This window comes from Eleutherodactylus coqui, chromosome 9 (assembly GCF_035609145.1).
Source record: "Eleutherodactylus coqui strain aEleCoq1 chromosome 9, aEleCoq1.hap1, whole genome shotgun sequence".
Taxonomy (NCBI): domain Eukaryota; kingdom Metazoa; phylum Chordata; class Amphibia; order Anura; family Eleutherodactylidae; genus Eleutherodactylus; species Eleutherodactylus coqui.
The window spans coordinates 100156924-100170548 of NC_089845.1; the positions used below are offsets into that span (position 1 = coordinate 100156924).

At 46.5% G+C, this 13625-nt stretch overlaps 1 protein-coding gene across 9 annotated transcripts in view; it reads left to right on the forward strand.

The window, feature by feature from the left end:
- Nucleotides 1–5960, forward strand: part of PARP10 (poly(ADP-ribose) polymerase family member 10) — a 67485-nt gene extending 61525 nt beyond the window's left edge. For all 9 annotated transcript variants that reach the window (XM_066578118.1, XM_066578117.1, XM_066578109.1 and 6 more), the window contains 5 exons: nucleotides 2051–2263; nucleotides 2377–2485; nucleotides 3102–4009; nucleotides 4145–4319; nucleotides 5070–5960. In XM_066578118.1, coding sequence (XP_066434215.1) covers nucleotides 2051–2263; nucleotides 2377–2485; nucleotides 3102–4009; nucleotides 4145–4319; nucleotides 5070–5383 — 1719 coding nt within the window. In that variant the 3' untranslated portion in view covers nucleotides 5384–5960. The remainder of the gene's footprint in view (nucleotides 1–2050; nucleotides 2264–2376; nucleotides 2486–3101; nucleotides 4010–4144; nucleotides 4320–5069) is intronic.
- Nucleotides 5961–13625: the final 7665 nt, after the last annotated feature.

A 13625-nucleotide genomic window follows, 5' to 3' on the forward strand; every position in this document is an offset into this window, starting at 1 on the left:
CCCATCAGGACCCCTGATCACATTCCGGTGGTCTGATGGTGACAGCCCTTTACATGCTGCAGTGACAGCCCTTTACATGCTGCAGTCACATAGACTGCAGCATGTAAAGGGTTAACAAAGCAGAGATCAGAGGTTTTCTCTGATCTCTGCTGTAAGAGCAGGTACCTAGCTGTCCTCTCACAGCCAAGCACCAAGCTCTCCCTGCCACAGAGACCATCGGCTTGCTTCTGACAAGCTGATGGTCTCTATGGCAACCTGTAAACAAAGCAGGAGGTTGCCGGCATATCGGCAATATCTTCTGCTGGTTTTTCAAAGCCCTTGCTCTGCTCTCTGTGGGTCTGTGCAGGCAGAGCACACTGTCACAGCTTGTGGCATTGTGCTCTGCAGCTCCCATAGTGATACATAGCCCGGAAATCTTCCGGGCTATGTCACTATGAGCAGTGGAGCTCGTCCCGGAAAATTTCCGGGCGTGCCACTCAAGGGGTTAAAGCTGTATCATGCAAAAAAGCCATGTATCAATATAATCCAGAAACACTGACATCTTCTCTGGGCCAAACTCACTTAAAAAGGACTGAGGCAAAATGGAAAATTGTTCCGTGGTCAGATGAATCAAAATTTGAAATCTTTTTAGAAACCACGGATGTCGAGAGGGAGAGGGACCATCCAGCTTGTTGTCAGAGCTCAGTTCAAAAGCCTGCATCTCTGATGGTATGGGATTGCATTAGTGCCTATGGCATGGGCAGCTTGCACATCTTGAAAAGCACTATCAGTGCTGAGCAGTACGTATATAGAGGTTTTACAACAACATATGCTCCCATCCAGACAATGTCTCTTTCAGGGATGGCCTTGCATATCTCACAATACTAAACCACATACTGCATCCTTCGGAACAGTAAAGATTTGCAGAAGAAGAGCCTGGGTGCTGAACCGGCCACCTGCAGTCCAGACCTTTCACCAATAGAAAACATTTGGCGCATTATGAAACAAAGAATGGGGCAAAGACTTCTCAGAACTCTTGAGCAGCTAGAATCCTACATAGACCAGGACAGGACAACATTCCTTCCCCCAAAACTCCCAGCAATTGGTCTCTTCACTTTCCAGATGTTTACAGACTGCTGTAAAAAAGAACGAATGCTACACAATAGTAGACATGGTCCTGTCACAACTTTTGTAAGATGTGTTGCTGCCATCAATTTCAATTTTTTTTCTTTTTTTAATGAAATAGAAAAAATATCTCATTTTCACCCACTAATATATGTTCTATTGTGAATAAAATGTTTATATGAGATTTCAAAATAATTTTTTTTGTCTTTACATTTATTTACATTTTTCCCAGTGTCCCAACTTTTTGGGAATTGGGCTTGTATTATTATATTTCTCCAGGTTCCTGTATGATTCATATCCCCATGTTATTAAAGCTATTGTATTATTATACCGCTACTTTTCCCACCTCCTGTATGAACAATAAGCCACAGGTTATTAATGTCCATTGTATTGTGATACTTCTTCCAGTTCCTGATAATCACTATCCGCAGGTTATTATAGCTGCTGTATTAGACTTTTCCAACATCCTTTGTGATCATTACTTCCCAGGCATATAATTTCACTGTCCCATGCTCCCTTGTGGTCCCCCTTGTCTCTTGCGGTCCCATAGACTTTGTGTCTTGTCGTCTCTTATGGTCCCCCTTATGTCTCACAATCGCATAGACTATATGCCCTATCATCTCTCATGGTCCCCTTTGTCTCTCGCGGTTCCTTCAACCCTCTCAGCCCAATCTTCTGTGATGGCCTCTTTCGTTCTTCACAGCCCATTCATCTGTGGCCACATAAAGTCTTCTTTACAAGGTGATTGCTATTTAGAGATGAACAATTATGAAGATTGGTAATCACTTCAGTCAATAGTAATGTCATTGACCCTGCTCATAAATAAGGGTTTGCAGGATCTTCCACACATCGGGGAAGGTATGAACAGAACTGATGGGCTCAGTGGACTCAGTATACCAGGTGCTATTATGGTGCTATTTCTCATTGTACTTATCATGCCTTCTAGGTTGCTGGAGATCCAATCTCCTGTAAGACGGCAGTGGAACTTCTCCGACACATATTGTCCTCTTTGTCATCTCGTACTGTCACATTACAGTATCCAGGGGTGTCAATGTTCCTGCTGGAAGACGAGGGCCAGCAGGCAGTGTTTGAGACAGAGCGGCAGCACCAGTGCATCATTGACATGTCTCACCTCAACTGTAGGCTGATGGGCTGTAAGGTAAAGACTTCTTCACTAACCCCCATGTATCGCCCAACTTATTCCCCTCCTCACATAATATACAAATCTTGTCCTCTTATTAATCCTCCAAGTAATCTTGTCTTCTCCTGCAGTTTGTAGACCCCTGGAGGTTTGTACATACATCTGACACATCTCCTATCCAGCTAACCATGGGTGAAGAGTTGTCAGAGCCAGCAGAAACACCTCTTGCTGCAGACATAGGTGAGTGGCGTATCCTGTACAGTAAGAGTTGGTTGCAAGCTTCCAATTCACAAAACGTAACTGAATGCCAATGGTTGGGTCTGAAGTGTCACTATCTTGCTGATCTGACAAGCAGCTGATTGACATTGTGCTGCTAATCAGTCGATGATCTAGGAGTATACCCAGATCCTTCTCTAATGGTGATTCGCCCAGTGTAGCCCTCACAGAACACATGGTGCCTGTAGAATGTTACCCCCAAATTGGAATTTCACATGTACTCAAATTCATCTGTATTTGCCAAACCCTCGCCTTGTAATTTCTAGTTATCTTCTATAGACAGTACTGCAATTCATTGGTGTCCTCTGCGGGGAAAGAATAAGTGCTGCGGAACCAATCCTCTATATCATTTATAAAGAATGAGCCGTGAACTAATCTTATGGGGTCACCACTTATATTTTAAGACAGTGGTTTGTTGGGAGCAGACGTAGTGATCTTCTCCAAGTTCCATTGTTGTCCTAGGACAATCTACTCCAGTATATATGTCTACCTCGTCCTACATTATTCTCCTTAGGATTATCTTGGGTTGCTGAATCTACTGACGTCTGTTTCTTTGTTGATTATTTATATTTCCACTCAGAGGATATAAAGGCATTCGCTTCTCTTCTGAAGGAGTCACAGATTGAAGACGACAAAGAAGAAATTCCAGCAACAGTCACCCAATGGAACATAGAGCTAGAAGATGATGACTTAGATTTATATACAGAAACATCTGCCAAAGGCCAAGATGGACACTCCTCCGAGGCGGATGATGAAGAGTTGGACCAAGTGTGTAAAATATCACGAGATGAATTTCAAGGTAGACAACTGGATGAAGAAGCTCAATTGCTCTTAGCCATACAGATGTCCATGGACACCAAGGACTCTGCCATGGAAAACGAGGACAAGGACTTACAGAGAGCACTAGAACTTTCCATTAGACAACAAGTCTTGGAAGAAGCAGAAGAACCATTACAGAGAGCTCTAGAAATGTCTTTGCAAAATCCTTGGAGTTATAATGAGGCATCGCCTGGTCAAGAGGATGTTGATGATGTTTCTGGAAATGAGATGGTAAAAGCTTTGGATACTGCTCAAATAAAAGTAATAGCAGGGGACGAGACCAGTCTAGTGGTGGCAAGTGCAGCCATAAGGAAGGTAGTGACCAGCAGACTATGTAAGGTGACTCTGGATGCAGTACAAGACTTCCAATATAAAGCTGAAATACTGTCTGCTCTGGAAAAGAAGCACAAGGTGACAATTACAATGTGTGACGGGCAGGCACAGATACACGGCTTCTTGCAAAATCCCCTAAGATGCCAGGAAGAGCTCTCCCAAATCCTGAGGACACTCCATGCTGACAGCAGGCCTCAGGTCAGACCTTTGACTGCTGACCCACAACAAACGGTTGCTCTTATTCCCGTATCGGAGATATCGGAGGAATATAAGACCGTTACCCAGCACTTCCTCAGCACACTAAGGGAACTGAAATCTCTCATTCAAGTCATCCAGGTAATTATATGACTCCCATGTCCATCAATGTGATGTTCTATATATGGAGCCCAAACAACATTGTCTAGTGTTGCTGGGCCCCTATGTTCTCTGTAGTGGATTACACCCACCACTCACAAATATCTGCTTGTTTAGGTGCAAAAGGTGCAAAATACTTTGCTTTATAACCAATACCAGCTGAAAAAGCAAAGCATGCTGGCGCTGCACACCCAGGGTTCGATCGAGCGCACTCTTTACCATGGAACCACAGAAAATGGCGCCAAGGAAATCTGTCACCATGGATTTGATCGAAGCTTCTGTGGAAAGAATGGTAAGAACTGTCAATGGCAACACCTTGTTTAGTCTCCCTACATTGCACTTCATTATCATGCTGCTCTACTACACTCTCTGTGTTGTATCAGGCTCCGCCTCCTTCTATACAGGCTTATTGTGTCCTGTGGCTCCTCCTATAACCCCGTCATGATCCTCCTTCTCATGTATCAGGGTGTTCCTATACCCTTTCCGTTTGTCACATTCCGCCTCCTATACTCTCTCCATTGTGTCCTGTTCGGCCTCTTTAGCCTGGGTTCACACAGGGCGGATTTTCCGCGGTTTTGCCGCCCGCAGCCGCTAATCTCCGGATTAGCCAGCCATGTGGACGAGATTTCTCAGAAATCTCGTCTACACGGGAGGGCCAATCCGCTGCGGTAAGTCCGGCTGAAGCTGCGGCCGCCGCAGCCACGGTTTCAAAAGATGCAGCATGTCTATTTATTGTTTACTTTCGTCGCGGCCACGCGCTCCTCTATGGGAGCGCCGGCCGCAACGGAAAAGTGAGCGGCCGGGCCGCTTCAAAGCCGCCGCGGGTTTTTCCGCGGCGGTTCTCCCGGCGGAAATCTCACAGTTTTTGCTGCGGCCAAACCGCGGGATTTCCGGCGGGAATACGCCCAGTGTGAACCCAGCTTTACTATCCTCTGTGTTGTGTAATACCTGGACATCTTCATGGTCTTCTCCAATCTTGTGTTTCTTGCATCCGTCCTGACCATCCTTTCATCCATTGTTTCTCCTTTTTCTCTCCCATTAGCCACCCTATATGGGCACGGTGTATATTTTGCTGTTGATGCTGAAATTTCTGCAAGAGACACATATTCCCCTCCAACCACTAATGGAAACAAGTACATTTTGGTGGCCCAGGTCCTGACTGGAGAGTTTGCTCTGGGCAAAGGAGACATGAAAACGCCTCCCATTAAGCCAGATACAGTTGGTGATGTTCCACAGCGATACGACAGCTTGGTGGACAATCTGCAGAAACCCGCCATTTTTGTCATATTTAATGACACACAAGCTTCTCCACAATACCTTATTACATGCTGTAACATGAGAAACAATGGTAAATGAGCCCAAGCCACACTGGGTGAAAATATGGAAGGGATTAACAGCAGCCCATGAACACAAGTTCATGCAATAGGAAGATCATGAGCAGGTTGCTAACCTAAAGTTTTCGTTTTCCTGGACAACATATCCAAAAATCACAGACTACCAACATTTTTTACAGACACATTATAAAACTATATTGAATGATAAAGTTATAAGTAATACATGCCTATAGGTTATATTTTGATAGGTTCTCCTTATTAGCCATAATGATCTGCTCAAGTACCACCGACATACAAAAATTCACGATCGCAGTTAATATTTTTCACGGACACTGAACAAATGTCCCCTGTTTTTAGGGAATTGCTGGACAATTGGCAACCCTGATCATGAGGATGAGTGCTCGCTCACAAACTCATGATGACCGTCCTCTTGTGTCATTTTGATGTCAGTACAGGATTTACATCTCAGGGATCTATAACTATAAAGTATCTCGTGCCACAGAATTTACCCATCCAGTAGGGTGCAACCTACTTTATGAATGGCTTTAAAATGTTTGCTCTTAAAAATAAAGCAGAACATTGCAGTGCGCGTCTCACATCTAGCTCCTTCTGCAACCTTATCCGTGCCACCCAGGTGTCCTCCTACTCTGCTGTAGTCCCCCCTTGTGCCTCCTGTGTGTCCTCCTTCTTTTCTTCTTTAGTCCCTCCCTTGTAATTCCAGGGTGTTGTACTACTCTGCATCTTTCTGCTTGCCTCTCCAGTGGCCTTCTATGTATTCCCATCCTTGTTCCTCCTGGGTTTTCTTCCCTGCAGTTCTCCTCTTTTCCCTCCCGAGTGTCCTTCTCTTGTTCCTTCTAGGTCCTTTACTTCCTGGGTGTCATCCTCTGTAGTTCTCCCCTTTGCCTCTCCTCGGTGTCCTCTTCCTTGCAACCTTCCTCTTGTGTCTCCTGGGTGCCTTACTCCTCCCCATTGTCCCTTCTGGCTGTCCTCCACTGTAGTCCTCCCCATTGTCCCTTCTTAAGTCCTCTGCTGTAGCCTTTCCCTGGTGTCTCCTGAGTGTCTTCCTCCTCTGTAGTCCTCCTCTTGTCCCTTCTGGATGTCTTCCGCTGCAGCCTTCCCTTTGTTTCTCCTGTGTGCTATACTACTCCACTTTGTCCCTTCTGAGTGTCCTCCACTGTAGTTCTTCCCCTTGTCCCTCCCAGGTGTCCATCTCTTGTGTAGTCCTCCCTTGTCCACTGGGCCTTCTGCTCACTTTGTCCTGAATTACTGCCTTTTTACTGGACCCACTTGTCCTCCCTGGTGATCTGTGGGCCTTTTTCAGCACTCAGCCCTAACTATAATGCATCATGTTAGTGCATAATAGGAATGGTGATTTAATCTACTGAAGCAAGAAGGTTGCTGCCCCACCTGTTGGTCATATCCCAATAGTAAGTTGTAGTGTGATGGATCTTTCTACATACAGAATGCATTAGATGTTTGAGGGGGGGGGGGACTGTAGAATACTGTATGCAACTGAAAAGAAAAGGGCTGCAAGCAAGTAACGCCAGCACTCAAGAAAAAAATGAATATCATATGCAGAATTTTATTTAAAAAAATAACAAAAGGGACCAAACATATTAAAACCATTTAAAACACACAAAGAGACGGGTGACTACTGTAGCCGGGAAAGACCACACAAAAAATAATACATCAATGGTGGCTGCACAAATAACCCAAAGCATGTATGTTACAAGATGATAACCGCTCAGGTACATAAATACGTGCTCAGAGTGCAGGATTCTGTTCAAAGAGAAGTATACCAGAACGATTGCTAAGGAAGTTCCACCATAATAAAGAGTGAAGCAAGGATCTCCTTAAAGAGAAGAATGAAGGCTTGTTGTGGTTAGGTGTTTAGTCGTTCATAACCCTCAGCGACCCTAAAGGTGAGCTTCCTCCATGTTTCCCGGGTTTGCACTGCTTCTTTCAGTTGTGTGATATCCATGCCAGTATCAGTTTCGACCGTATCGGCCATCGCGTCCTTTGGCAGCCGGGTCTTCTTTTGCCACTGATCTGTCCAAGCATATTGTAGATATTTCTAGTGACTCTGCTTGCATTACATGGCCAAAATATGTGAGTCTGAGTCTGGTTATCTTGCCCTCCAGTGATATATTGGGTCTTATACAATTCAGAACTTCTCTGTTGTTACTCTAACCGTCCAGGGCATACGCAGCAGTTTTTGCCAGCAGCACAGCTTAAACGCATCAATCCTCGTCTCAGCTTTTTTTCACAGTCTAGCTTTCACATATATAGCTATGGGGAACATGGTGGTTTGCACTATCCTGTGTTTAATTGCTATACAGATATCCCTATTTTTCCAGATTTTGTCCATGTTTAGCATTGCATTTCGCCCCACTGCTATGCTGCTTTTCATCTCTGGCATAGATTCCCCAGGCTGGTCAATTTTAGAGCTAAGGAAGATGAAGTCTCGTGCAAATTCTATGACCTAATTGTTATTTTTTCACTTTTAATCTTTGCTATCAGCTGTTTCAGACCTGCTTCTGTTTCTGCAAGCAGAGTTGTGTCATCAGTATAACAGAGATTGTTGATGTTTCTGCCACCTATTTTCACCCCGATTTTCATTTTCCGCATGATCAATTCCGAATATAGGTTAAGCAAGAAGGGTGAGAGGATGCAGCCCTGTTGGATGCCTTTGCCGATCCCAAACCAATCTGCGTCCCCATACTGTGTTCTCTTAGTGGCTTATTGATTGTATAAAGTCCACCTATCCTTCCTTCCTTTTTTTTTTTTAAAGGAACGTTTATTTAGCCAAAATAGACAAATATACAGAAACAGCAGGCACCAAAAAGAATGCACACTTTGCTGATACATTGCAGTACATAAGAACTGAAAAAAAAAACTAAAGTGAAAACACTGTCTTATATATTCGTGTGCATTTCTTATAAGACATAGTACTTGGCTGTTCATTTTCACTTTTATTTATCAATTATCCATAATGGAACAAACCAAAACCAAAGAGGGTTCCTAGTCTCGGAGTCCAAAAACACCAGGGGAAAAAAGAAGGGAAAAACAAAACAAAAAAAGGGACAAAGAATAGAAAGAACCCCCCCTTCCTCCCCAAAACTTAAATCATCCCCAAACAATAACCCTGCGTGACTCTTGGAGAAAAAAGAAAGATTAGCCTAAACTGTTGACCGGTTCAAGCGGGAATCCCTTACCATATCCATTCCCAGTATCTAGACAGGCATCTCTGCTGCCGTTGCAGGACAGATCATCCAGCCTCCCCAAACTTTGTCAAATTTCTCGGGGGAATCCTCTGGCCATATAAGTCGGTTTATACATTGGAAGCACAGAGTTCACCACCTGGATCCATGCATTCCTGGTCAGTCTACCAGGGTGCTTCCAATTCAACAAAATCACCTTTTTACGGTGGCAAAGAAAAACAGTAGCTTATAAAAATGTGGGTTGCTGCTGCCACTGGTAGGTCTCCCAACAAGCCCAAAGAGGCACACCCCAGGGTGCATGATCCTCGGAGCCCCCAGGTGAAATTCCATAAATATAAGAACGTCTGTCCAGTAGTCTCGCATGACAACGCAGTCCCAGAACATGTGCCTGATGGTCCCATCAGCAATTAAGCAACGTGGGCAGGTCGCCCAGGGGAGCAGACCCATTACATAAAGCCTGGAGGGGGTTAGTATATATGGTGCAGGAACCTAAACTGGATAAGTCTGTCCCTAGCACTAATCAAAGGAGGGCCAGAGTCCGCTAATATATCTTCGTTTTCCCCCGCTAACAGATGAGGAATATCAGTGACCCACTTCTGGGTGGCCTTCTCCCTCAACAGATCAAGATACTGCACTAAGTGGGCATAGAAACTGGACAGTGGCCTTACTAGGTTACACGTCTGTGCCAAGCCTTCCAACCGAGTCAGGAACAGCGGTATGGACAGGCCCTGAATCTGAGCCCTGATCACATGTCGTAGCTGGGAATTTCTGAAATAACCTATAATCTGCCTGATCATTCTTATCTGCAGCTGAAAGAAAGTGCCCTAACTGCCTATGTCAGATAGGATATTAACACCATGAGCTCTCCAGAATGTAGAGCGCCGCAGATGTGGCAAATGTGGATTATCCCACAAAGGAGTATGCGGGGACCACGCGACTTTCTCTACAGGTGTTAGCTGCAAGGCCTTGTGCCATATCTCAAGTGTTACCAGCATGCGGGCAGGTAAGGGGGCAATAGAAGAGGAGGGGCCACAAATCAGCAGACCTCTCAAACCCAGGGCGGGGCCCACCACCCTGCGCTCCAGTCCCACCACCGTATTGTAATCCGATGAAGTCAGCCACCACCCAGCATACACCATCTGGCTGGCCAGGTAATAGTGGTAGAAGTGGGGTAATGCTTATCCTCCCCAACTCACTGGGAGGCACAAGGTCTCCAATTTAATCATGGGGTGGAGCCTATACACAGGATATGCAGTACAATCCCACGAGGCGTGGCAAAGAATCTGGTTGGGACCAGGACAGGGGAATTATGCAGGATGTACAAAAGTTTCGGTAGTAGCTTCATCTTTAACAAATTGACTCTGCCAACTAGAGTGAGCGGGAGAGAGGCCAAGCGCGTCACCATTTCCTCAGCCCAGTTAAGAAGGGGGGCTAAATTAAGAAGGTAGAAACCTTCACTGACACCCTAAAAACTCAAATAGGCTGTCTGAGCTGGCCAGCTCAGTGCGTCGGGCAAAGGGAGCTCAGCTGCCACAAAGTCTATCGGGATTGAGTAAGTTTTGTCCCAATTAACCCTAATACCAGAATGTAGGCCAAAGGTGTCAAAAATGATGAGTGCAGAGTCAAGAGAACACTCTGGATCCTGTAGAAAAAGGGAAGGTGTCATCATTGTATAGTGCTATGCGCTCTTCATAATTGTGAAATTTAAATCCCTTTATTACCGGTGAGGTCCGGACGCAAATTGCAAGAGGCTCTATAGCAAGGGCAAACGGGGCATGGGACAGGGGGCAACCTTGTCATGTGCCTCTACCCAGGGGGAACTGGGCAGAAAAGGAGGCAAGTGTAGGCGAGTTTGTGCTTTTTTTTTTCTCTGGCCCACAGACTCCAGCTTTATTAGTCAGATGGTGAAGAAAACAGGAGGGGAGAGGGAGTAAGCAACTTCACCCCTCTACACTGGGGTCTTACACGTGCAAGGACACTCTGTCAGTGTCATAAGGCCCATTTAGACACAAGGATTCTCGCTCAAAAGCCATCTTTTGAGCTAGGCTACTCCCCCAAAGTCCACCTATTTTTGACAAAAACCTATTCATAAGTCGAAACATAGCAATTATTTGTATGTAAGAATAAAGTTTCAAGTTTTCAAACTGCATCTACCTATGCTGTCATGGGCTTCATCCTTTGCTGTATGTTCTCCATGTGGAACCAAGGTCCGGGTTCCTGTCTGCGGCTTTGCATTTCCCTAGTCCAGCCCTTGTGGATTCTGAGTAAGTGCTACTTGTATACTCTCTATTCTACTATCCTTGATACTGTGTTGGGTTTTCAGTTCCTTTCCATGTTTGCCTTTGATTGTACTGTTGCGTGCCAAGAAAGGTTTTAGGGCCATCTTGACTTCTTAGAATAGGCCTTGGTTATGGCTTTACATGGCTTCTGTTCCAAGTTGTTTGCAAGACTCATTGCAGTCTATTTCCTTATCTTTCCTTGCCGCTCGCTGAAAATCAGCATTTTGTGACCGAACTTCGTCTTTGTTCCCGGCTGTCTTTGCTTCTCTTCTTTTATTGGCTATTCTGAGGCTTTGCTTGGACAACCAATAGCGTCGTTTTTCCTGCTTCTTATAAGTGAGATGCTTACTGACTGTTTCCATAACTGTGGACTGTATGTGGTGCCATCGTTTGAATCGGTTTGCTACCTCAATAGTGTAGGATTGGGTGATCTTGGAGGTGTTGAATTTTCTCAATGGAGCACTTTTCTTAATGTTACAGAATTTGATCTTGGCATATACTGATTTGATCAGGTTAGAATGAAGGCTACATCTGGTTAATCCACACACCCTGCATGTATCGCCAGTGGACGCCTAGCTGCATCGGGGGTGGCATTCCTCTCTTTAGGGAGAACCTTGCTTTACTTTTTATTCTTGCGGCGCTTCCTTAGCGATCATTCTGTTTTATTTCTCTTTGAACAGAATCCTGTACTCTGAGCAAGTATTTATGTACATGAGCGGTTACTTTTCTCCCCAAGTCGTACACATTGTGCATTTCATTACCAGGTTTTCTCATTGTGTAGTGCCCACTATTGTTTGGTTGTTAGGGCTGTAGAATATGTCAATTACTGGTCTCAAAGCTTAGAAGGAATTTTATCTTCAATAGATGGGAGCAATGACTTCTTGTATATAATGTAGACAACTCCTTACCCAGGTATACAGGGTGAGCATCTCCATTAAGTAGTTAAGAGTAAGCGCCTCCTCCTTCTGGGCATATAGGGTAGCCGCCTCTTCCCACGGGTATGTGGGGGTAGGTAGCATTACACCTCCTTCCCCAGGTATATAAGGTAGGTGCCTCCTCCCCCTGGGTATATAGGGTAGAAGGTTTGTACTTGCTATTTATCAGCGGTGAGGATCTCGCCATGTTCCTGCCTCATCCTAAAAGCCTGTCCACTCAAGAAATTCAGTTAATTACATGTTCCCCGCGAGCGGTGTATCATCTGGGATACATCTACGGCTAACTCTGTCATTTGTGATCATAGTATGTAAGAAAAAAGTATATCATCTCTCCCCTCCACAGTGCCCCCTATAACTGGCAACAGCTAGAACAAACCCCTTCATAACTACCGCCAACCCCCATAACAGCCTGCCCTAGCCAGTAACAACTGCGGGGTTCCCCCATATACCACACAGCCCTCGGATGTGGCCCCTCTGGATGCAGAACACTAGCGGGTATGGTGGCAGAATGGCGGGGGGGGGGGGCAGGCCTGATCTCTGTCAGGTGGGGTCGAAGCCAGGGGTCACATTGGTGCCACATCCTCATATCACAGTGGCAGCTTGAGGCGAAAATCTGGGAATTTTACTGCTCGAGTGAAGACAAATCCACCAACTACAGCAACATAGCATAAAAACCACAGTGTGATTCCTAAAGAAACCCTGCAAGAGACCCACCACCCTACAATCACCTCCAGAGACCCTGCAGGAGAGCCCCCCCCCCCCTCTACAATGACCTCCAGAGACCCAGCAGAAACCCTACCCCACTTGGCTCCAGAGACCATGATGGAGACTCCCCCCCCCCCCCCCCCTCCCCAAACAATCCCCTCCAGAGACCCAGCAGGAGACCCCTCTGCAATCCCCTCCAGAACCCCCCCCCTCCACTTGCCTCCAGAGACCCCTCTACAATCCCCTGCAGAGACCCCTCTACAATCCCCTGCAGAGACCCCTCTACAATCCCCTGCAGAGACCCCTCTACAATCCCCTGCAGAGGCCCCTCTACAATCCCCTGCAGAGGCCCCTCTACAATCCCCTGCAGAGGCCCCTCTACAATCCCCTGCAGAGGCCCCTCTACAATCCCCTGCAGAGGCCCCTCTACAATCCCCTGCAGAGGCCCCTCTACAATCCCCTGCAGAGGCCCCTCTACAATCCCCTGCAGAGGCCCCTCTACAATCCCCTGCAGAGGCCCCTCTACAATCCCCTGCAGAGGCCCCTCTACAATCCCCTGCAGAGGCCCCTCTACAATCCCCTGCAGAGGCCCCTCTACAATCCCCTGCAGAGGCCCCTCTACAATCCCCTGCAGAGGCCCCTCTACAATCCCCTGCAGAGGCCCCTCTACAATCCCCTGCAGAGGCCCCTCTACAATCCCCTGCAGAGGCCCCTCTACAATCCCCTGCAGAGGCCCCTCTACAATCCCCTGCAGAGGCCCCTCTACAATCCCCTGCAGAGGCCCCTCTACAATCCCCTGCAGAGGCCCCTCTACAATCCCCTGCAGAGGCCCCTCTACAATCCCCTGCAGAGGCCCCTCTACAATCCCCTGCAGAGGCCCCTCTACAATCCCCTGCAGAGGCCCAGCAGTAAACCCCTCTACCATCCCCTCTAGAGAAACTGCAGAAGACCCCTCTACAATTACCTGTTGACCCCCTTAGAATCACCTTCAGAAACCCAGCAGGAGACCCCTCTAAAATCACCTCGAGACCCCTACAATCATCTCTAGAGACCGCCTACAATCACCTCCAGAGACCCAGCAGAAACCCCACCCCACTTGGCTCCAGAGACCCTCACATCAGGAG